The sequence below is a fragment of the Giraffa tippelskirchi genome, chromosome X, assembly GCF_054371585.1.
Source record: "Giraffa tippelskirchi isolate mGirTip1 chromosome X, T2T-mGirTip1v1.2.pri, whole genome shotgun sequence".
NCBI classification, from domain to species: Eukaryota; Metazoa; Chordata; class Mammalia; order Artiodactyla; family Giraffidae; genus Giraffa; species Giraffa tippelskirchi.
The window spans coordinates 132,725,436-132,748,723 of record NC_137289.1 but is presented as its reverse complement, the minus strand read 5'-3'; the positions used below and the strand labels follow the sequence as shown (position 1 = coordinate 132,748,723).

The 23,288-nt window shown below is 42.1% G+C and overlaps 1 protein-coding gene and 1 long non-coding RNA gene across 10 annotated transcripts in view; one reads left to right on the top strand and one right to left on the bottom strand.

Annotated features, from left to right (window-relative positions):
* Positions 1 to 23,288, top strand: part of POLA1 (DNA polymerase alpha 1, catalytic subunit) — a 390,759-nt gene that overhangs the window by 9,499 nt on the left and 357,972 nt on the right. For 5 of the 9 annotated variants that reach the window (XM_081567915.1, XM_081567913.1, XM_081567911.1 and 2 more), the window contains exons 5-13: positions 13,127 to 13,242; positions 13,972 to 14,034; positions 14,896 to 14,988; positions 15,425 to 15,512; positions 15,806 to 16,007; positions 16,096 to 16,274; positions 20,797 to 20,909; positions 21,781 to 21,897; positions 22,989 to 23,063. In XM_081567915.1, coding sequence (XP_081424041.1) covers positions 13,127 to 13,242; positions 13,972 to 14,034; positions 14,896 to 14,988; positions 15,425 to 15,512; positions 15,806 to 16,007; positions 16,096 to 16,274; positions 20,797 to 20,909; positions 21,781 to 21,897; positions 22,989 to 23,063 — 1,046 coding nt within the window. Of the gene's footprint in view, positions 1 to 13,126; positions 13,243 to 13,971; positions 14,035 to 14,895; positions 14,989 to 15,424; positions 15,513 to 15,805; positions 16,008 to 16,095; positions 16,275 to 20,796; positions 20,910 to 21,777; positions 21,898 to 22,988; positions 23,064 to 23,288 lie in introns of all 9 variants that reach the window. The other 4 variants (XM_081567910.1, XM_081567907.1, XM_081567914.1 and 1 more) reach the window with 3 other exon arrangements.
* Positions 105 to 10,202, bottom strand: LOC145537148 (uncharacterized). The gene is made up of 3 exons (XR_014076237.1): positions 9,028 to 10,202; positions 7,864 to 8,020; positions 105 to 2,624 (listed from the first exon to the last, which is right to left on the bottom strand). It is a non-coding gene; the product is annotated as an uncharacterized LOC145537148 (long non-coding RNA).

Sequence of the window (23,288 nt, the reverse complement as noted above, 5' to 3'; positions counted from 1 at the left end):
TGTATTATATTCTCATAGCTATCACAATCATTGGCAAAAAAAATTTTTGAGTCAACAAGCCTGATTTCATTCCTGTAAAATGAGAGGTGGAAATTTTCTTCGTATTTGTTTTTTTTTTTAATTTAGTTCATTATTACCACCAAGTGGCAGATCACTGGCCAACATTCTGTGGCCCACTTAGAGCTGGTTTATTTTAGAATAGCTTTACTGACATATAATTAACATACCATACAATTCCCCTTAAGTGAACATTTTAGTGGCTTTTAGTATAGTCACAGTAGTACACCCATCACCATGATGACTTGCCTTACCTCAGAAGGAAATCATACCTGTACTATATAACTCAAGCTAAGAATGGCTTTTACCTTTTTAAAGAGTGTTTATAAAAAGAAGAAAAATGGAAAGAAGAATATGCAACAGCTTAAGAGACATGTGGCCACAAAGCCTGAAATCTGTGCTCTTGAAAGGTTGTTGCTGGACCACGAAAAGATGGCCGGGATTCTTGGCCTCTGGAGGAGAAGAATTCAATCCGGGGCCAGAGACGAGGCTTGATCGCTCAGAGCTTTTGTGCGATAGAGTTGATTAAAGTATAAAAGGGATAGAGAAAGCTTCTGACATAGGCATCAGAAGGGGGCAGAAAGAGTACCCCCTTGTTAGTGTTAGCAATGGAATTATATGTTTTCTAATTAATTATTACACTGAATCAAAAGAATGTCTGGAGGTTGTAAAGACCTCACCAGACCCACTCCCATAATTTACACTTTAGGATAACAGGTTTAGCCTTTGACAATAGAAAGATCCTCCAGACCCACTCCCGTAATATACACTCTAAGATATCAGGATTAGTCAGAAGGTTTTCAGGAAGGAGAAACTGTCCTCCAGCTGGATACATTGTTGTATAATCTCTAGTACAGAGTTTAAACTGAGTTGTGTATTTGACTAAGACTAAGGAATGCAGAGGAAAAAAAAAAAGTTTGTCCTTTTTCTCCTCCTTGAGAATTCCAGACCCCTCTCTCCATGGGGACCCCTAGACTTCTTATCAACCTGCCTAGGAAATGACTCTCTCATTCCCCCCTTTTCTTTGGGGAGAATTATGTTGCCAAGGGAAAGGGGCATCATTTTCATTCCATAACTACTTCCTGCTGTTTAGGGGCATGGTCCCTAAATTGTTGAGGCAACCTATTCGCCTAACCCTCATGTTGAGGGTGTCTGATCCAGGGGCCCCAAGTAATAGTTGGAGGAGGCTGTGGCACTCATAGGAGCTTGGACAACCATTTGTAACTTAAAAGCCTTCATGCTACTAGAAACAAATCCAATTACACAGTTACAGATGCAGGGAGCAAACAGCAAAAATGGAACAATCAGAATTATTGTAATTAAGATAGTTTTCCACCATGGGGAACTAGTTAACGTCTCCCAAAGTGAGGACATTGAGGCTTCAGGAGTATCCATAGCCCCAATCATCTTGTTCATGTGTTTAGTAAAATGAGTAACATTAGTGCTCATATCAGGTATATATGTACAGCATTGGGTATGAATAATGGCACAAATTCCTCCTTGCGCAGCTGTCAGAATATCTAAGGCCAATTTTGTCAAACCACCTTTCTAATTTGTGCTTGTTCAGCATTAAGAGCTGAAATAGCTTTTTGAGAATCTTGCAATGCCTGTTGAGTAAAATTAGTCAAAGCATCCACTCGTAGCGTAACATCTGTAGTTCCCAAAGAGGGAACAAACACTGCAGCCAAATAATCATACCAGTGAAATACAGACCTTGCCCACCGAGTTTTAAGGTGGGGTAAATTAGCAGGCTTTTCTGGAAGCTCTGAAAATATAAAGCCATGAGTAAAGGCTAGACCTAGGGTGCATCTCCCTATCCAACCAGGGGGAAGCCATGCCCATGGGTAAGAGCCACATATCCAATAAGTCCCATTTGGAGCAAGCCAACGCGACCGAGATATCCAGCCCCAATCAGTGCCTGGCCAGACAAGGGGAGGACCTGAATTGGGGTTGGAAAACATGGGAATGATTACATTGCATGTTTCCTGAGGCAAAAATCCCAAGTGTTTCCAATCATTATAATTAAGTTGTTGACTAACTTCTAGGGATGGTGCTATTTGTTCCCAGCATATAAGGGCAGTAGATATTAGACGTCCTTTTTCAGGAGTTAGCCATATAACCTCATCCCATATTTGATAAACATCAGGTAAAAAACCGTTAGATCCAGACCTATCTGCCTTATGTGTGGTGAAATAGTCATTAAACCGAGACAATGTATAATCAAAATTAAAAGTCACGTTATGTCCATAGTTAAAGTACAAAGTGTTGCACCAGTCCATTTTAGGGTTGTTAGATGTCATCGGATGAAGAAGAGGCATCACATATAATTGTTGTTGAAGGTATTCGCAGACTTGGAGAAAGTCTTTTCCTTGAAGTGGAGATGTCCACCATGGGAAACCTTCCACTGATGAAGAGGGGAGTGCTCCACAGACCCAGCAGTTAGACCGATTATGAAATGCCGCATAGGAGTGAGCCCAGGATAGGAAAGCATTGTCTTGAGGATCAAACGGCAGACTCAGGATCTTTGGAGTCAGCGGAAGTAGGCTCACATAGATTATCAGGCCCATCTGAAAAGTACAAAGTCAGAGCACAGAAAGTAAAGACATAAAATGAAGCCACTTAGTTCTGGTCAGGGTGCCACCTCTTAACTCGAGTGTGATGTACTCACGAATCAATTCCTGGCACTTTGACAGCTGTGGGAGAAGAAAGAATAACCGGGTAAGGGCCTTCCCAGAGGGGCTCAAGGGATTGGCCACCAGACCCCAATGTTTTGATGAGGACCTTGGTTCCTGGCTCAAATAGAGGCTTGCTTGACTCAGAGGCTGGGTCAGGAGTCGTCTCCTGGAGTTCTGTTAATGCCTGTTGAAAAGCTGAGAGCTGAGTTACATAATTAGTTAATTCCAAGGCTTCAGGGTCTATAACAATGTCTGTGCGTAAGAAAGGCCTTCCATAAATACATTCAAAGGGGGACAGTCCCTCCTTTTTGGGGGCAGTTCGAGCCCTCATTAAAGCTATGGGTAAGACTTTAATCCAATTGTCCTGAGTCTCGAGTTAATTTGTGCAGGTGTCTTTTGATAATGTCATTAGCTTTTTCAACCTTTCCTGAGGATTGGGGTCTCCCGGAACAGTGTGATATTCTATTCCTAGGGCTTTAGACACCCCCTGAATTACAGCAACTTTAAAGGCGGAGCCATTGTCACTCTGAAGGCTCCGTGGCAACCCAAACCTGGGGATAATTTCATGGATCAGAATCTTTATAAGCTCTTTAGCCTGTTTACTACGACAGGGAAAAGCCTCAATCCATCCCGTAAAAGTATCTACCCAAACTTGTAAGCAAGAATATCCATTAGCTTTTGGCATATGAGTAAAATCAATTTCCCAGTCCTCTCCAGGATATTTTCCACCTCGTTGTAATCCAGATTTTGCTATCTTTTCAGTCTTTGGGTTATTTTTCTGACAAACCTCACACCTTTTGATGATGTTCTTTAAAGTTTTCATTACATTTTTACCTTCAAACAAACGAGAAGCCATCTGGTAAGTACTCTCTGCACCCAAATGAAAACTCTGGTGTAAACCCTTAAGAATTTTCCATTGAACATTTTCAGGAATTATTAGTCGTCCATCCTTGGACTGTAACCACCCTTCATCAGTAATCTTTGCTCCTCTTTTCTCATATCTCTCTAATTCTTTCTCAGTATATTGCGGTTTTTCCTGTTCTACAGAACCTGTCCAGATCAAAGGTGTCTGTAGGGAAGGGGATTTGTAAAGTGCCGCTTTTCCGGCTTGACAGTCAGCCAGCTGATTACCTTCCGGCTACTTTACTCCCTTCCCTGCTGTGCCCTTTGCAATGCATAACAGCTACTTCCTTAGGACAATATATAGCAGTTAAAAGTCTCTCTCGATCTCTCTGAAATGCTTAAAAGGTTCTCCTGTTGCTGTTTTAAACTGTCTTTCTTTCCATATTGCAGCATGAGCATGTAAAGTCAAATAAGCAAACTTAGAATCAGTGTAGATATTTACCCACTGCCCTTTGCTTAACTCTAGAGCTCGGGTCAGAGCCACAAGCTCCGCTAACTGAGCACTGGTTCCCTGGGGGAGAGATTTTGCTTCTAAAACCTGTTCAGCAGTCACCACGGCGTAACCTGCTTTACGCTTTCCATCTCGAACAAAAGAACTGCCATCTGTAAATATTTCCACGTCAGGATTGTCTAATGGGGTATCCATTAGATCTTCCCGAGCTGCATAGTTTAAAGTTAGAAATTGGAAACAGGAATTTCCCTCGCAGTCAAGTGGTTAAGACTCTGCGCTTCCAATGCTGGGGGATGCAGTTTCAATCCCTGGTTGGGGAACTAAGATCCCAGATGCTGTAATGCAACCAAAAGATAAAAAATAAATAAAATTAAAAAAAAAAGAAATTGGAAACAATCATGATCAGGTGTTTCATTTTCCTTCTCAGGAAGGAAAGTGGCAGGATTTAAATTTCCACAAACTTTAAGCTTAGTTACTGGTCCTTCTAACAACAATGACTGATATTTAAGAAGCTTGCTGTCTGTCATCCAAATATTAACCTTAGAATTTAAGATTCCGCTCACATCATGAGAAGTCAGTACAGTAAGGTTTCATCCATTAATTATTTTTAAAGCTTCTGGTACTAATAAAGCCGCTGCCCCAATTACTCTTAGGCAGTGGGGCCACCCACGTGAAATTACACCTAATTCTAGGCTTAGATAAGCAATAGGTTGCTGGTGAGGCCCTTGGAGTTGTGTCAAAACTCCCAAGGCCATACCTTTTCTTTCAGTGACAAACAAATTAAATTCTGACCCTGTGGGCAAGGTCAAAGCAGGAGCTTGCAGGAGAGCAGTCTGAAGAACCTTAAAAGCCTTTTGAGTATCTGGAGACCAAACCAGTTTGTCGGTTTGGGCCTGCTGAGTTTCAGCTATGCTGCTGCTGCTGCTGCTAAGTCGCTTCAGTCGTGTCTGACTCTTAGCGATCCCATGTACTGCAGCCTACCAGGCTCCTCCGTCCATGGGATTTTCCAGGCAAGAGTACTGGAGTGGGATGCCATTGCCTTCTCCGGTTTCAGCTATAAGTTTATATAAAGGCCAGGCAAGTTCCCCATAACCCAGAATCCAAATGCGACAGTAGCCTGTGATTCCCAAAAATCCTCTCAGTTGTCTTAAAGTCATAGGTAAGGGATGATTTAGTATAGGTTTAATTCTCTCAGGGCCTATGGCCCTAGTGCCTTCTGATATGATTAGGCCCGGATATCTAACAGATTGTTGACAAAGCTGAGCCTTTTCTCTTGATGCCTTGTAATCGCAGCCTGCCAGAAAGTTTAAGAAATTCTTCTGAGGCTTGTGAACAAGCTTCCTCTCTCTCAGCACAGAGCAAAATATCATCTACATATTGTAATACCACCACTTCAGAACTATTAAAGTTTTGTAGATCCTGTGACAAACTTTGTCCAAATAAGTGAGGACTATCACGAAATCCCTGGGGCAAAACTGTCCAGGTAAACTGAGAAGCTGGCTGCGTAGGGTCTTCAAAGGCAAATAGAAATTGACTTTCCTCCGCCAAAGGCACTGAATAGAAGGCACCTTTCAAATCAATTACTGAGAAATATTTGGCTCGTTCAGGAATTTCACACAATAGAGTATAAGGATTAGGCACCACGGGGTGTAAAGGAACTACAGCCTCATTTATTATTTGTAAACCTTGAACTAGTCTCCATTTACCATTTGATTTCTTTATACCCAAAATAGGAGTGTTGCATGGACTGTTACAGGGAATTAATAGTCCCTGCTCCTTTAAATTCTCAATGATGGGTTTTAACCCTTCCTTAACCTCAGGTTTCAGTGGATACTGCTTCTTATGTGGAAATAAGTGCGGGTCTTTGAGCTTGACAACTACAGGAATAACATTTTGTGCTTGACCCACAGATTTTCCATCAGCCCGTACTATAGGATTTACATTTTGTTCAATTAAAGGGAGAGAAAGGGAGGGCTCCATATTCATGAAAACAGAGGCATGGACCTTACTCAGTATATCCCTCCCCAAAAGGGGTGAGGGCGATTCTGGCACGATCAGAAACTCGTGTGAAAATAGCACCAAATCCCAGTCACAACTGACAGAAACACAGTTTGGCTCATCCAGACAGTCCCATTATGGAAGCGGAGCGGGAAGAAAGTAGGCCAGGGGCTTCAGTAAGCATGGAGTAAGTTGCCCCAGTATCTAAAAGGAAATTGACGGACTGGCCTCCCACAGTTATTAATACCCAGGGTTCCTCAGGTGTAATTAGGACGGGAGCTTGTGTGGGGACCCTGGGGCACCTTCAGTCCTGATTGTCTTGAGAGTCTGACCCCTGAAACCTATGCCTCTGGGGGCAGTCTCTCCTCCAGCGTGGTCCTTCGCAGACTGGACATGGAGCTGGGGGCGGCTTAGATGCCTGAGGGCAATCTCGCTTGAGGTGCCCCTCCTTTCCACAGTAATAGCAAACCCATCCCTTTTCACCTGGGTCCCTCTGGGCATTTTTCTCAGGCTGTTTAAGAACAGTTCTTACAGCCATTGAGAAGACTTCCACCTGTTCCTTTGTCTTTTTCTATCTTTCTTTCTTTTCCTCATATTCCCTACCATAATAGACTGTCTGAGCCAGTTGTAACAGATTATCTAAAGACTTGTTAGGTCCATACGCCCGCTTTAATAGCTTACGGCGGATATCTGGAGCCGACTGAGTGAGAAATCTATCTTTTAAGATCGCTTTTCCCTCCTCACTTTCGGGATCAATCTCAGTGAATCTGCGAAGGGCTTCTCTCAGTCTATCTAGGAATTTACCAGGAGCTTCCTTCTCCTCCTGTTCTATGTTTGCCAATTTGCCATAGTTTAAAGGCTTAGCACGCGCCTGCCTGAGTCCTTCAAGAATGCACCTGACAAAATGACTCTGATCCCATCTTCCTTTAGCTGTGTTGTAGTCCCAATCTGGTTCTATAGTTGGGACCGCCTGATTCCCAGTGGGGAGGGCGGCTATCTCGTCCTCCCTCTTTCCTACTGATTCATTACCAAGCCATTCATCTCCGTAAGCAACCACTTTTCCCAAAACTCGACTCTTTGAGTCAGGAGTCAGCGTTTGTCCCAAGATATTCATCACGTCCTTCCAAGTAAGGTCATGAAGCAAAGTAACACCTTTAAAAGCTCTAATATATTTTTCTGGGTCCTCTAAATAGTCTCCCAGATCCTCCTTAATTCTTTGTATTTCTTGATAAGAAAAAGGTTTATTAACTCTCCTAGACTGATTATTTCTCCCGGTGGGTGCTTCATGAAGAGGCAACAGCTTGTGCGGCTGTTCCTCAGTCTCTCTGGCTGCTCTGCGCATAAGATCCCAGGGATAGATTGGAGAAACCTGCTTTTCTTTATCTCCTTGTCTCCTGTCTTCCATCCCATCTCTTACTTCGATGGTCTGAGTTTCTACTGAAACCAGAGTAGTCCGAGATCGTACTGAGACAGGAGGTGTTTGGACCTCTGCCTGGGCAGTTCGAATCTCAGTTTGGGTTTCCACTGAGACCAAGGCAGCCCTTCTTGGGGGGTTTCCCTGGCTTTCAGTTTGTTCAGTTGGGAGCCCCGAGTACGGGGGCAAAGTAGGAGGACAGGAGGGAGCTGAAGGTGTCACACCCAAATCTATACCCTTAGGACACAAGTCTGGCATATTTCGCAGAGAGAAAAAGGGCAACACATATGCTACTTCTACCCATTTCCCTTGTTGTTTACAGAACCGGTCTAATTGTAAAACAGTATTATACTTAAGAGACCCACCAACTGGCCACCGTTCGCCGTCCTCCAGTGGGTACCGCGGCCATGCAGTATCACATAGGAAGACCAGGTGTGTCGTCTTTAAGCCCTGGGGATCAAATCTATCCCAGTTTTTCAGGATACAGTTCAAAGGAGTGAGGCTGGAATTGTTAGCTCCCATCTGTAAGAGAAAAAAAGCGACCAGCGCCCTCTTTCTACCAGAGGCGTCCCTCCGTGCTCTAGATGGGGGTGTAGACAGACTTTACACCAAAGCTTTTCTTTTCCTGGTCGGACTTGGTCTGTCCCTTACCGACGCAGGCACCGTACTCGTCCCTCCCGGTTCTACCACCGAGACAGGGTGGGGATGCACCAGGGGTAGACCTGATGGCATCCCTGACTGACATCCAGCTCCTCACTGTTAAAACCTTACTTGCCTCTGATGCCTCCCGGGATGCAGTCAGAGTAACCTTTTGGAATGCCTCCCAGGCCAAGACTGCTGGGGGAGACATTCGTCACCTGAGTGCCTGTGCACGACCCTGAGTATATTCCTGACCACAATAAGACCGATACGAACATAAAACTGAGATGTTCCTTCCAAGCGTCACCACACCAGTATAAGAGCCTCCTCTGGTCCACTAAGAGCCAGCACTACCAAAGGAAAAAAACCCATTGCAGTTCTAGTCTGAGTAACCTTTAACCTCAGAGATGCTCCATCTAGCTTCCAGACTTTCGATTCCTAGCGAGGCTAAGCGCTTCCTGACTGCCAACCCCAAGTTTGGGACCTAAGTCACAGTACACAGTAACAGCATAGATCACAAGTCCCTTGAAAGTCTATGACCCGACAGATAGGTTAGTACTTCTGATTTTCAAGGAGTTATGAAATGGTCAAAGAGACTGAAAACTTTGACTGAGAAAGGAGAGTTCGGTCCACACGCTTTGCCTATTTCTGGTGGGTCCCCAAAGGAGACATTAGGTGCCTCTTGGCATTGGCAGGTCGCTATAAACCCCCGACAGGTTTCTGCCATAAGCCGTATGAGGTCACTGCAGAACCACGGAGCAGGGCTCCTTCCTCACTGCTTCGCGCAGGGCGTGTCATTCATTCACACAAGCACACCGTAGAGTTAGTAAAGTACAGCAGAAAATGTGTTCGCTAGGAGAACAAAGAACTCGAGTTCCAAGCATCCTTACCTTGTCCTGAAGAATCCTGGACGAGCCCTCAAGATGAAAGGTGGTTGCTGGACCATGAAAAGATGGCCGGGATTCTTGGCCTCTGGAGGAGAAGAATTCAATCCGGGGCCAGAGACGAGGCTTGATCGCTCAGAGCTTTTGTGCGATAGAGTTTATTAAAGTATAAAAGGGATAGAGAAAGCTTCTGACATAGGCATCAGAAGGGGGCAGAAAGAGTACCCCCTTGTTAGTGTTAGCAATGGAATTATATATTTTCTAATTAATTATTACACTGAATCAAAAGAATGTCTGGAGGTTGTAAAGACCTCACCAGACCCACTCCCATAATTTACACTTTAGGATAACAGGATTAGCCTTTGACAATAGAAAGATCCTCCAGACCCACTCCCATAATATACATTCTGAGATACCAGGATTAGTCAGAAGGTTTTCAGGAAGGAGAAACTGTCCTCTAGCTGGATACATTGTTGTTGTATAATCCCTAGTACAGAGTTTAAACTGAGTTGTGTATTTGACTAAGACTAAGGAATGCAGAGGAAAAAAAAAAAAAGTTTGTCCTTTTTCTCCTCCTTGAGAATTCCAGACCCCTCTCTCCATGGGGACCCCTAGACTTCTTATCAACCTGCCTAGGAAATGACTCTCTCACCCTTTTCAGAAAGTCTGGACCTTAATTTGTAGATTGTTGACATTTTGTGACATTTGTTTACTTTGTCCCCCTTTTACCTTCCCAGACATATACACACAGACTTTGTTTTTGGTGAATTTATTGAAACTAAGTTGTAGACAGCACGACACTTACCTCTCCATGCTTCAGTGGTGATCTCATAAGAACAAGGGCTTGTCTCCTTAGCTGCAGTACCATTTTCATGGTATTATCTAAGATTTTATCCTGATTAAGATCTCCCAGTTAGTCCAATAATACCTTTTATAGCTGTTTTTAGAAGTGCAGTCTCCACTTGGATTTTCATGTCTCTTTAGTCTTATTTAGCATAGAACAGCACCATCCCTCGTCTCTTCCCCATCTGGTCTTTCATGACACTGACATTTTTAAAGGGACAAGGGAATTCCCTGGCTGTCCAGTGGTTAGGATTCCACACAAGGGCATGGGTTCCATCCCTGATCAGGGAAATAAGATCTAAGATCTTGCATGCCACAAGTGTTTGGCCAAAAAAAAAAAAAACCCACCTAAACAAACCAAAACAAGAGCTCTAAAATTGTGGAAAAATGTCATCTCAAATGTTGACTCCTGTTCTTTCTTTGTTTCCTGTTGTCCTTCTGTCTTATACCTGCTAATGTTGACTGGTGATATTAAAGCCCCTTAGTGAAGCCTTCCTTGCTAGTCAAGCCAGTATTGATCTTCTCTTTTGAGGCTCTTTATTAGGACCTGAGTTTTGTTTACTCAACATTTTGACCATTGCCTGTATTCTCTCTTCAAACTGCTCCAAATGATCTCTTGACAAAATTAAATTCCCCTGTCTTATGTTTTTCACAAATGTGCTATATCTTTTCGTATCCTTAGGCACATTAAAAAAATATAACAGAAAATTTATCATTTGTGACATTTAGTGCATCAACAGTGTTTGTACTCATGACCAGAACATTTTCTCATCCCAGATGGAAATCCATACTCATTAAGCAGTCATTCCTCAGTCTTCCTTCCCTCAGCTCTGGCAACTACTGATATGCTTTCTGTCTCTGAATTTGCCTGTTTTGAGTATTTCATAGAGTTGGAATCATGCAATATGTGACTATTTGTTTCTGGCCTATTTCATTTAGCATAGTGTTTTCAACGTTCATTCATGTTACAGCGTGAATCAGTATTTCATTCCTTTTCAGGGCTGAATACTATTAGATTGCAAGGATAGACCACTTTTCATTTATTCCTGTATTAGTTATAGGCCACTTGGGTTGTTTCCTTCTTTCAGTTACTGTGAACAGCGCTGATATGAAGTTTTGTGTACCAGTTTTTGTTTGAACACTTGTTTTTAATTCTTTTGGGTATATGCCCAGAAATGGAATTCTGTATATGTATTTTAATTTCCTTTTCTTTCTTACACAACAGATAATTTCTATAGATACTTTTGTACTTGGCACTTTTTCACTTAAGAAGATATCCTGAAAATCACTTCATGTCAGCACTTAGCGTTCTTGCTTGCTTGCTCATTTCCGTAGGGCTGCATAGTATTCCATTGATGGATGTACCATGGTTTGTTCAGATGGTTTTCTTGAGTGGACATTTAGATTTTCAGTAATTAGCTCTTGCAGCTGATACCATGTTGAAAACTGCATATGGTATTTTCCTCAGGGAAAATTCGTAGAGGTGGGATTGCTGGCTTAGAGAGTACATGCACATGAAGTTTCAGGAGATATTGCCAAATTCTTCTCCATAGGAATTGTCCCATTTTACGCTCCTGTGAACAACATTTGAGTGTCCATTTAGATACCATGGCCTCGCCAAGAGAATATATTGTCAAGCTTTTAAATTTTTGACCCTCTAATATGTGAGAAATAACATTTGCATTTCTTTTACACATGAAGTTGGGCATCTTTCATAAAACTTCATAGTTATATATTTTTTAACATGAACCCTATGTTCATGTTTATTGCCCACATTCCCTTTGGGTTCTGCATTTTTTTTTTTTAAATACCAGTGAAGTTGTTTTTTTTTTCTCTGCAAAACATATTGCAAAAATTTTCTCCTCTTTGGTCTTTAAACCTGTTTCTGATATAATTGCATTTATCATTCCTTTCTTTTTTCTTGCAGATGGATTTTGAATCATAGTTAGAAAGACTTTTTCCCCACAGCCAGGTTATAAGGAATTTTCCTTTTTTATTAAAGTACTCGTATAACTTCATTTTAAAAATTTTGACCTGTGGTCTGTTTGGAGTTCACCTTGTGACTTGCAGGATCTTAGTTTCCCAACCAGGGATTGAACCTGGACCCCTGGTGGTGAAAGTACTGAGTCCTAACCACTGGACAACCAGGGAATTCTCCCGTATGATGTTTATACTGATTTATTTCTCTACAAATGGGTGAAAGTGTTAATAGCTCAGTTGTGTCCGACTCTTTGACCCCTTGGACTATAGCCTGCCAGGCTCGTCTGTCCATGGAATTCTCCAGGCAAGAATACTGGAGTGGGTTGCCATTCCCTTCTCCAGGGGATCTTCCCAATCCAGGGATCGAACCCAGGTCTCCTGCATTGCAAGCAGATGATTTACCATCGAGCCACCAGGGAAGCCACAAATGAGTAACCAACACTAATTATGAAAAAGTTCATTTTTTCCCTAGTGATTCGAGATGTCACTTTTATTCTGTGTTAAATTTCCATAAGTAGTTTGGTCTTTTTCTGGACTCCATATTGTATTTCATCTGATCTGTCTGTGTATTCATATGCCACTACCACACTATGCTATCTCTTCACTCTAGGTCTTTTGTAGGTGCAGGCTGCTCTGGGATGAGTCAGAAAGTGAGAGTAAAATTGACAGTAGTAGAGGAGTTTGCAGGTAGTTTCTACATGCCCAGAAGAGAAAACATATGGTACAAGTTGTTTTTTGTGGAGCAAATGTCTGCATGCTGTTTAGTGTTGCTAGGACCTGTTGTTCCATATCTAGTTACTGTTCCTCATAAAATGGAAACTAGGATGCTACAGTATCACAACCGGTAGTCTTCTTTCTTCATAGTTCAGTTTTCTTGTCAGAGTGAGTATCACACTAAAATGATGATCTCATGAAGGCTGCAAAGCTAATCCCCTGGTTCCAGATGAGCTTGATCCTTTTATTTTTATGGGAAAATAAACCCCACTTTTTAAAAAGCTTTCTATTCACATTAACAGTAACAATCAAACAGTCTCAATAACTCATCTTGATATTTTACTGGCCTTTCTTCCATTTTTATAGTAACATTCAGTCCAAGTTTCCCTGAATTCAATGCATTTAAAAGATTATTTCCTATGTACCTTGCATAAAATTTCAGTTTTGTGTTTTGAATTTTTAACATTTTGCTTGTCAGTCTCATATACAGAGGGCAGGTGACCATGCTTTTGGTCTTCCATTTTGATTTTTGCTTTTGCATGTTTCTAAATAAATTCTCTTCCAACAGGAAAAGATGATAAAGCGTGCAGCAAAGACAAGAGGACTGTCAAGAGGGCTGCTGTGACAAAACCAAACAACATCAAATCAATGTTCATTGCCAGTGCTGGGAGGAAAACCGTAGATGTGAGTCTCATGTTTTCTTATATTTGCCTCTTCCTTTGTGAAGCAAAGATTCCTGTTTGTTCATAGTTCACTTTTTTGTCAGATTCCCTGTAGGTCTAAACAGATGATCTCCTGAAGGCTGCCAGTCTAGTCCCCTGGTTCCAGATGAGCTTTATCTTTGATTATATTTAACATTTGATTATATAGATAATAGATGTCCAGTATGTTTTTGTTTTGTTTTTTATTTTTTGTATATTTTTTGGTCACGCTGCATGGCTTGTGGGGTCTTAGTTCCCCAAACAGGGATCAAACCCAGGCCCTTGCAGTGAAAGTGCCACGTCCTAACCACTGGACTACCAGGGAGGTCCCAATATGTTTGAACTCAAATATTTGAGTATTACTTTCCCAGTCTCAGTCACTAAGTTCAATGTAGATTTCTAGGTAGATTGAGGCATCTCCTATCTCAGTGGTTATGACTTGGAGATAAAAGAGTAAACCAGATAGCTGAACTGACTGTGTTTATTTTGGTGATTAGCGGGAGGATTATGGAATGAAGCAGAAAACAGAGGGCAGGGGCTTGGGGTTTAGGAGTTATGTTCAGGTCAGTGGTGGTAAAGATCTGTGAATAGTAGAGAAGTCCTCAGAGTGAGGGTTAAAGAGTGACTGGCCAGGTTCTTCCTTTCCCTGATCCTTACTCTGAAAATGTGAAGTGCAGGACTTTCTCATTCTCTCTGCCTTTTTAATTTCCAGAAAGCTGTTGACTTGTCCAAGGATAATCTGTTAGGTGATATTCTACAGGGCATGAACACTGAGGTAAGTGAATCTCCAGGAGTTGTCAAATATTCAGGTGAACATGGGCTGAAGAAACAACTCAGTAATTAATATGAAACAGACTTATTGCTAGAATGCACAACAAAATCCAGTGACAACCCCAGCACCAAAACCCCAACCAAAACAAACCCCCAAACCAAAACCAAACCCTTCAAATTGGTTTCTTCTCACCATTTTAGGTGAATAGTTTCTAGCCACTCTAGGCTCTGTTGACTGTGGATTGGGCTGTGTGGGGCTGTGTTTGAGGTAGTCAGAATACACATGAGTCAGTGCTGGGAAGGCATGCTGCTTGTACTCAGTTGCTGCCGTGTATGTACCCGAAATAGATTGAAGCCTGTCAGTCTGCACAGTCAGGCGTGAGATCCTTGTCCTGAATTCCAAGTGGGGGTGAGGGAAGAGTCGGTGAGCTGTCCCTCGTAGGACTCAGACAGGTTCAGCTGTACTGGAATTTGCAATTGGGCTGTTTCACAGCAAGACTGAACTCAGTTAGAGATGTGCTTCTTTCTAAGTGATCCTCAATTAAAATGACTAACACCAACACTGTGTAGTTCGGGCTTGACAGTTTTAAAATGTAATATTCTGGAAGGGTAAGGGAGAAGTATGTTAAGTTTCAAAAAGAAAAAAAATTGATGAGGGGTGGAGTCAGTATCTATTCTGATTTTCTAGTGAGTCTGTGGTATTGTTGCTATAGTAACCTCACTGCATGAACATAGATCTGTGGGGGGAGCAGGGAGGGGAAAAAAGTGCTTTGCTCACATTGGGCTTCATTGGGGGAAGAAATGTACTTTTTGTGTCTTGTGGTAAACCAAGCAAGGCAGTGAATGTCTGTCTACCCCCTCCTAGACACCACAGATAACTCCACCACCTGTAATAATACCAAAAAAGAGAAGATGTAGTGGAGCTTCACTGAATCCTTTCTCTGTGCACACCCGCAAGGTATAGTGTGTGGAAATACCTTCAGTCCTGAGTTACATTACTGCTTAAAAGTTATTTTGTTGCTTTTCTATGTGAGTGAAATGCCTTTGAATTTGTTCTTGTTTTTGTTTTAAATTAGGACTCCTGTTTCATTATATAGTTTCATATATTTCAAAAATAGCATGTGCCTGCTTTTTTCATAGTAAATTTTGTAGTAACTGGTATGTGTTTATTATAGGTATTACAACTGTGCTAAATGCAATCATTTTCTTCCTGGAAACAAGTGGGTTTTTTTTCCTGTAAACCTAGGTAACAGTAAAATAATTGAAGCTGTTACATTAATAATACATAAAATCGTTTTATAAATGGGAACTGTCATTATCTCTGGTCAGGGTAGGACAGTTGCATATTTTTAGTATGCAGGTCTAACTGACTAAACATTTAAAAACATTGACAGGCAGCTCCTTCAGGAAAAACTGCTCCCCCGGCCTCAAGGAAGGAGCCTTCATTAACTCCTGCTCCTCTTAGATGTGCTGAACTTGCTGGTAAGTCTGCTGTCAAGCAGAATTGCAAGGGTGTTAAGCAGTTGCAAAGGGCTGTCAAAAGATGGAGGCCCTGTGAAGGAGGAAGTGGAGGAGAATTTGAAGGGCTTGCAGTAGGCAGTTTCCCTGAGAAAGGTTTGAATTCATAGCAGGAAAAGTTAAAAACATCCAGTTTGGGAATTGAAGAGCAAGGCAAATAGCACGTGGGCCAGGGGTAGTCTGCTGTTGCACCGTCGGGGAAGCTTTTGTGCTCGCTGGCAGCAACATGTGATGGGAATGTGTGATGCTGCCCTCAGGAGAGCCTGGGCCGCCACTGTGTACAGATGACAAGGAGGAGTCGGGGGCAATGGAATTTGAAGATGGCGACTTTGATGAGCCCATGGAAGCCGAGGAGGTAGATGTGGAGCCCGTGGCTGCCAAGACTTTGCGCCAAGAGAGGGAGCCAGCAGAGGAGGTGAAACACGAGGCTGATTCTGGGAAAGGGACCACATCCTCCTCGTAAGAGCATTTTATGACTTCTCTGCCAAGTAGCGCTACACTTACTCTGTTGGATTTTGAAAGGTTTTTGAAAATGTGACTTTTGCAGAGCAAGTTTTCTCCCAGATGTCTCTTGTTGGGACATGGATCAAGAAGATGACAGCAGTTTCTCAGCCCCGGAAGTTCAAGTGGATTCCAATCACCTCCCACTGGTAAAAGGAGTTGATGAGGAACAAGTATTTCAGTTTTATTGGCTGGATGCTTATGAAGATCCGTACAGCCAACCTGGTAATCATATAGTTACATACGGTAACTGAATGTCTTTAACACAGAATGGCACCTTTCCCTGAAGTACTTTAGTGATTGTAATTGGCACAGGCTCTGCCCTCATGTACATAGTAAGAGAGCAACACTCATTTACTGTAAATACTCATTTATTGTGAGTCACCTGGATGGAGAGAGTTTGTGGTGTGAATAATCTTTACACTCTTATTCCAAAAACTGGTTATATGTGGTTTTGCAGTTGTGTGCTTGGAATTCACCATCGATGTATCTGAACATATTGGAATGCACTTAAAGTGGAATCAATCACTAATTGGTTCCTTCAGCAATGTGAACACCTGCCACATGCCAGGCCCTGAGATGGGGTGAACAAGCTGGGCAAATTCCCTGTCCTAGTGGAGCTTTCATTCTAGTGGGGTAAAGGCAGTTATTTGGGGGGTGACCAGTGAAGGCCTATCTGAGGAAATGACCATTGGGCTGGGTTTTGAGGTACGTTCAGAGCTGAGGAGAGAGTATTTCAGCCTGAGGAACCCAGCAGTGCAGAGGCCTGGGGAGAGAAAGGTGGAGACCTGAGTGATTGTAGCAGAGGAGTCAGATGACAAGACTGGTTGGAAATCAAGTTGGAGGAAAGGCAAAGGCCAGACAATGAGGGACCTTGAAAGCTGCGTTGAAGAGTTGAGACCTTACTGTAAGAACAGTGGCGAGGCAGGGGACGATTTTCAGTGTGGGGTGCAGGGGTGAGGGGTAGAGTGGGGCCATGGTTGGGTTTACATTCTAACAGGAACCATGTGGTTTATGTGGAGAAAAGCCTGCACGTGTGTGGGTGTGGCCAGGGCCAGAGTAGGGAGTGTAGAAGACCTGAAGATCAGTCTATCCAGGGCAGTTGTGGAGACAGAGAGAAGTGAGTTCTTTTTACTTGTACTTTGACATGAACTCGATGATGGATGGATATGGCGTTTGAGAGAAAGGAGGAATCAAGGCTAAGTCCCAGGTTATCCTCCAAATGAGCTTTTACTATGAATCCTGACTTGCAGAGAGCCAGGAGGGCTCCTGTTTCCTCTGTGCTATTTGAGCCCTTTTGCACTGTGGGGCCAGGCAGGACAAGGCATGTCAGATTCAGAAAAAAAGACAGTATACACCCTTAAACAGTTGCCTTTATTCAGATCCATATCTGAATCGAAGGGTAGGTACAAACTGAATTTTTCCAAATGATTTCCTGAGGATTAAGTATTAAACCGTCAGACTTGGAGCCAGATTTACCACTGAGATACTCAGGGATTGGCTTGCACTGGGAAAATGGTACTGGTCTCTTGGGAGGCGGCAGTATTAATATGCTCCACTTATCAAAAAGTTGAAACTTGTGCAGCTGCTTAAATAGCAAACTGCCATGTGTTCGTTGCTCAGGTGAAGATGTCAGCAGTCTTAGAAATGGTATGTCATCTACTTAAGCTCTAGGGCAAGACCATCTGGTTAGATGCTCTCACCTCTTTGTTTTGTAACTTGCTGGTGCCAGGTGGGCTGGCAAGTGTGATTTCACGAGGCTGTGGAAATTAAACCCAGGACAGCTCTATTGTACAGCTTCCAGGGACCTCCCTGAAGCACAGCCTCATAGCCAGTGCTCTGGAACTGGGTGAATGGTGGGCCTGCCCATCCTGGAGCCACCCCCCTGTGCCTTACTGTATCCGTTCCTTGCAGGATTTTATTCCCTGACTTGATTCGTGGTCCCATCAAAACCAGAAATCTGAGAGCCTGCCTTGAGTCCCCTCCCCTCCTCACTTTCCTCACCAAGTCTTACTCGTTTTCTCCTCCTAAACTAGACAAGCTGTCTTCTCTTCTCAAAACTCCCACCCTTGAGCCTTTCCTGCTCGCGACACCAACCTCTTCATTGACTCCTCAGCTGTCATCCCTCACATGGCGGCCTGAATGATGGCTTCGGACATCAGTTCTTTATTACAGAAAATCGGCTGCTGCCTGCAACTTACAGGCCAAATTCCTTAACAAGGCTTCTCTGTCCTGCTGTGTCCTAGAATAGTCTGTACCTGCTGCTCTTTATGCCATATCCCTTTCCTCCCTCACCTGACTCCCCCTACCCCCCACCCCCAGTATTGTCTCCTGGAAATTTCCTAGTCCTCCAAACTGGCCTAAGAGCCCCTTCTGTGATCCCATCATACCCTAACCATAGTCATGGATTGGCCTTTTCAACCACTGTTGGGAAATACTTCGCAGTTGAAACAGGTATCAGCCTGTTATTGGCCTGTCTTCTTACTGCTAGGTTAAAAGGAGATTTCTAGTGCTGCAAAAGGCATCAGAGATCATCATCTCTAGTTATACACTTAAAGCAGAGGAAGCTGAGGCTCCAAAAGATAAAGTGGTCAGCTCCTCAGTTGCAGAGGGCTCGGCTTCTCACCCGCAATTCACTCTGCGATTCCATGGTGCTTCTGAAGTTTTGTCCTCTGTAATTGATGCCAACGGGTTAAATAAAATGGCTTAAAAAAAAAGTCCTGTAATCTCAGAGGGTTGAACAGTTTCATCTTGATAGCAGGTAATGATCACTGAGCCTTGCTGAAATCAATGCTGCTAATAAAAACAAAGTACTCCCAAAGACCCTGTTATTGTTTCTCACTTTCTTACAGATTCTAAGTAAGTCAGTTGTTGCTGAATGCTCCATAATTATGAAAAGAATCTTACTCTTTGCATATGGGAAGATATCCTGTCTTCATTATGACTTTTTCAAGGTTGAATAATCCTGACTGCACCTGGCTTCAGCTAGTAACGTTAAGGGGAATGTAATCTTTGTTTACCATGATCTTTTTGTGGCAAATGAGGCATAAACAGTGTCAAATGTGTTGCATGAAGTGTGATATTAGTTTGACTGTAAAATGAGCTATTTGAATCTTTGAATCCAATATTAGGGTCTTTATTTTTCTTTGCATAGAATTTTGTTTTTTCGTCTCTAACTGTTGTGAGGATGACTTAATTTTCTGAACTACTGTGACTTGTTTCTTTTTAATCATTCCCACAGTCCTCCCTTCCCTCTCCCCTATCTTCCCCCCACCTCTTTTACCCCAGCTGAAAATTACACAACTCTTGTAAGAATTTTAATCATCTGCAGAAATGAGAATTCTTAGATGGTCTTATTTTTAATAGAACATATGACAAAAGTAAGCACTGATGAGCTATCTTGTGAAACTGGAGTAATTGGCCTTGTGAACAGTAGTCTTTGCTTGTGCCAGAATTTTCTCAGTGTCTCAGGCAAGTGGCCCTGTTGAATAGCTGTGTTGATGACTGCTGTTTAATTATTCGCAGAGCCCAGGATTTTGTACAGTGGCCATCTCTTAGGTTGACTGTCAAATCTCTGGAGTCCTCTCTTTTTTTCCAGCCTTTTATTTTGTATTGAGGTAGAGCCGATTAACAAACGATGTTGTGACAGTTTCAGGTGAACAGTGAAGGACTCAGCCATACATATACATGTATCCATTTTCCGGCAAACATACCTCCCATCCAAGCTGCCATATAACATTGAGCAGAGTTCCCTGTGCTGTACTGCAGGTCCTTGTTGGTTATCCATTTTAAATATAGCAGTGCAGAGTCATTTTTTGATGGCTAGTTTTCATGGACAATGACTTGATGTCCAGAAAGGCTTGGTCTACTTTGTGGTGTACATCACTTAGGGATCTCAAAAGGAGCTTGTCTCCTGATTTGGTTACTAGACCATTTGTTAAACTGAAATAGGAGAGAGAGGAACAATACAAACGCTCTCCATCCAGATGTCTTTGGTAGTCTATGAAGTAGAAAGGGTGAATTAGGAGTTAATAGTTGAGCTCTGAGGTATTTACTATTATATGGAATAAGATATGAGATGAATTATGTTTTTCCAAAATACAATTTTATGTACAGAAGACTACTGATGTACCATACATAGTTATCCTTACATAGAAATGTTAGTTTTTGTTGGTAAGTACAAGTGCTGAAAAGGAATTTAGTATTCTCAGAGTTCTCATAAGAGGTTTAAATAGGAGATTTGTTGGAGAATAGTTTGCTTTTTTGATTTCTCTTAATCTGGGTAATCCTGGTTCTAGGGAAAATGTTTCCCCCCTACACTGATCTAGGATGTCTCCCTAGTTTTCGAGGTGTGTCTGCATTGAGGTGGCATGTCTTTCTAATTCCCCAGGGGTTTCTGCACTGACGCAGGGTGTCTACTCAGACCTGGGATGTCACCCTGATAGCTGAGGCTTGTCTGCATTTATCCCTACTTCTAGGGCAAATGTTTCCACCAAGTTATATCCTCACTCTATTCCCTGTCATCCCGGTGGTCCCAGGTTTTACCGATGTGATATTGCCATACAGCATAGGTACTGAGTAAAGGAACTGGTCTTCGAGACTGGGCAACAGATACAAATTTGCTGTAGAAAATGGCTCAACATGAAAGCATACATGTGTGGACACATTCAGTGAGCTTTTGTGTCATCCCTTTAATGTGATATAATTGAAATGTTTACTGTTTCATGATTTTTACTTATTCTTTCAGGTGTGGTATTTCTGTTTGGCAAAGTCTGGATTGAATCGGCTGAAACGCATGTGAGCTGTTGTGTCATGGTGAAAAACATTGAGCGAACGCTCTGTTTCCTTCCCCGTGAAATGGTAACCCTTAGAACATAGCTTTTAATTCCAAGTGCATTCTATCTTCTGCCACCAACCTGGTCCTTCGATAGGGCTGTGACTTATCTACAACCGAGATGGTCCTTTCTTTTTTTTAAAAAATACTCCTGGTTCTTAGTTGTGGCATATGGGATCTAGTTCCTTGACCAGGGATTGAATCCCAGGCCCCCTGCATTGAGAGGTGGAGTCTTAGCCACTGGACCACCAGGGAAGTCCCTTTATGGTCCTTTCTTACTGCCTGCCGTATGACCCCCTGATTGTCAGCAGCTCCATTAGACATTTGGAAAACTGGAAAAATGGAGTAAAACACTGTTTTTCAACTTGTTAGAGCATCAGAGTGCCTGAGTTTCAGTATATAAGGCTGTCTATCCCCCAACTCTCCGTTTCCATAATTATCGGGGTTGAGAATATATGGCTCTAAAACGGGACATGACATTTGCCCCAGTTTTCATGCTTTTGCTATTTCCTCCACAGCCATTTAGCAGGGTCAGTTCCACTTGGTCCTCCTTTGTATTTGGCCTTAACATCCACACTTCCCTCTCAGCCCCAGCCCCTCCCCATCTCAGTTGAACTGTGAAGCATTTTGGTCAAGATTTACAACATTATTCTCCCATTTTGTAGGATTGGTCATCTTTATCTCTGGTTTGCTTTTATGATATCATTGGGAGGAATTGGGCACTGGATTTAGTATGTTTTTGGGTCCATTTGTATCTTTGAACTCACCTTGTTCTATTAGATGTATGAGTGGGTAAAGATGAAAATTGATTTAGACTGGGTTTCTGACAGTCGAGAAGACCTTATTTACAGATATTTTTTTCCCCTCCCCTTGCCTGCCCTCTGCATGGGAAAGCAGAAAGTTGATCTAAATACGGGGAAAGAAAGTGGAGCTCCAGTTACCATGAAGGATGTTTATGATGAATTTGATGAGAAAATAGCAGCAAAATACAAGATTATGAAATTCAAGTCCAGGGTTTGTATTTGGTGATAATTTTTTCAGTTCTGTGTATTAGTTGTTTGTTAGTTTCCTGATTTATGGAAATTTCATAGATATCAATATAAAACCAATATTTTAGATGCATAAAAACAGTTTTGTCTTTCTCTTTAAACTGTAGAAAATAATGTTCATCAGTTTGAATAAAAAGGTAACATGTAGTAAAGTAATGGCTTCCAGTACTTGAAGCATATCTTGTTTTCTTATTCTGAAATGGAGGAGAAACTGTTCTGATCTTGTTTATATTGGTTTATTGCTAAGTTGTCTTGGTCACAAGGTTAAATCTTTAAAAGTCAGGAACTGTGATGCTATTTCTGATAGAATAAAGTTCTTCTATTCGTGTGATACATATTGATTAGTTAGTTGTCTTGATTGTAGTGAGATATTGATGCCCTTGGCCCTAGTTGTAGGGCTGTAACTCCCTCAGGCTATTAACAGTGTTGGTAACAAAGGGAGGATTGAGTTGCTGAAGATGAGGCTAACTGAACTATTTGAGCTTTGACTTGTGGCTGATGGATCAAGTCTCTCTATAAAGTTCTAGAAGCAATGTGATGCAATGGTGAAGAGTGGAGGGACTGGTGCTTTAAGTCCTAGCTCTACCACATCCTGGTCTGTGACCTTGGACGAGTGCTGAATGACTTCTCTGGGCTTTTTTCTTCACCTGAGAAATGAGGCCCTATTTCAAGAGCTGTTAGAAGAGTTAAGTCAGCTAATTGATATTAGTGATTGGATCAGTCCGTGGTGTATAGCAAGCACTCAGTACCTGTATGTTGTAATTATAATGTTTATTACTAATTTTTCTAGCAAGATGGAGTTGCTTAGTATCAAAGAGTAGCAAATGATTTAGTGCATCGACATTGTAAACATTTTTAATGTTTCATTGCCTCTCTTGAATGCAAATATTTCTGAATTCTCTAGTGTCCCAAAGCAGTCTTAAACATTTTGTCACTAGGTATTTTTCATCCCAGATGAAAGAGGGGGAAAGATGCTTTTTTGGTGTATTTAATGCTTGTCGATTTAATTTTTGAAGTTTCTTTGTCTTAATGATTTTTAAATATCAACTTACCCAGGTAGTGGAAAAGAACTATGCTTTTGAGATACCTGATGTTCCGGAGAAATCTGAGTACTTGGAAGTTCGATACTCGGTAAGTCAAATAAAGAAAATGACTGGATTTGGGGTGAAAATGGCATTTTCCTGTTTTTGAGTCTTCAGCTGGCTTTTAATTAGGAGTACTGGCAGGGCTCTTCAGACTCACAGTTCACTGACGTAAGCTTATAGCCATGAATAATTAAAACGAATACAATGAATTTAAATATGTAGACTATAGGTTATACTGCCTTTCTCTGCTTTCAAGTATGCATCTGTAAAA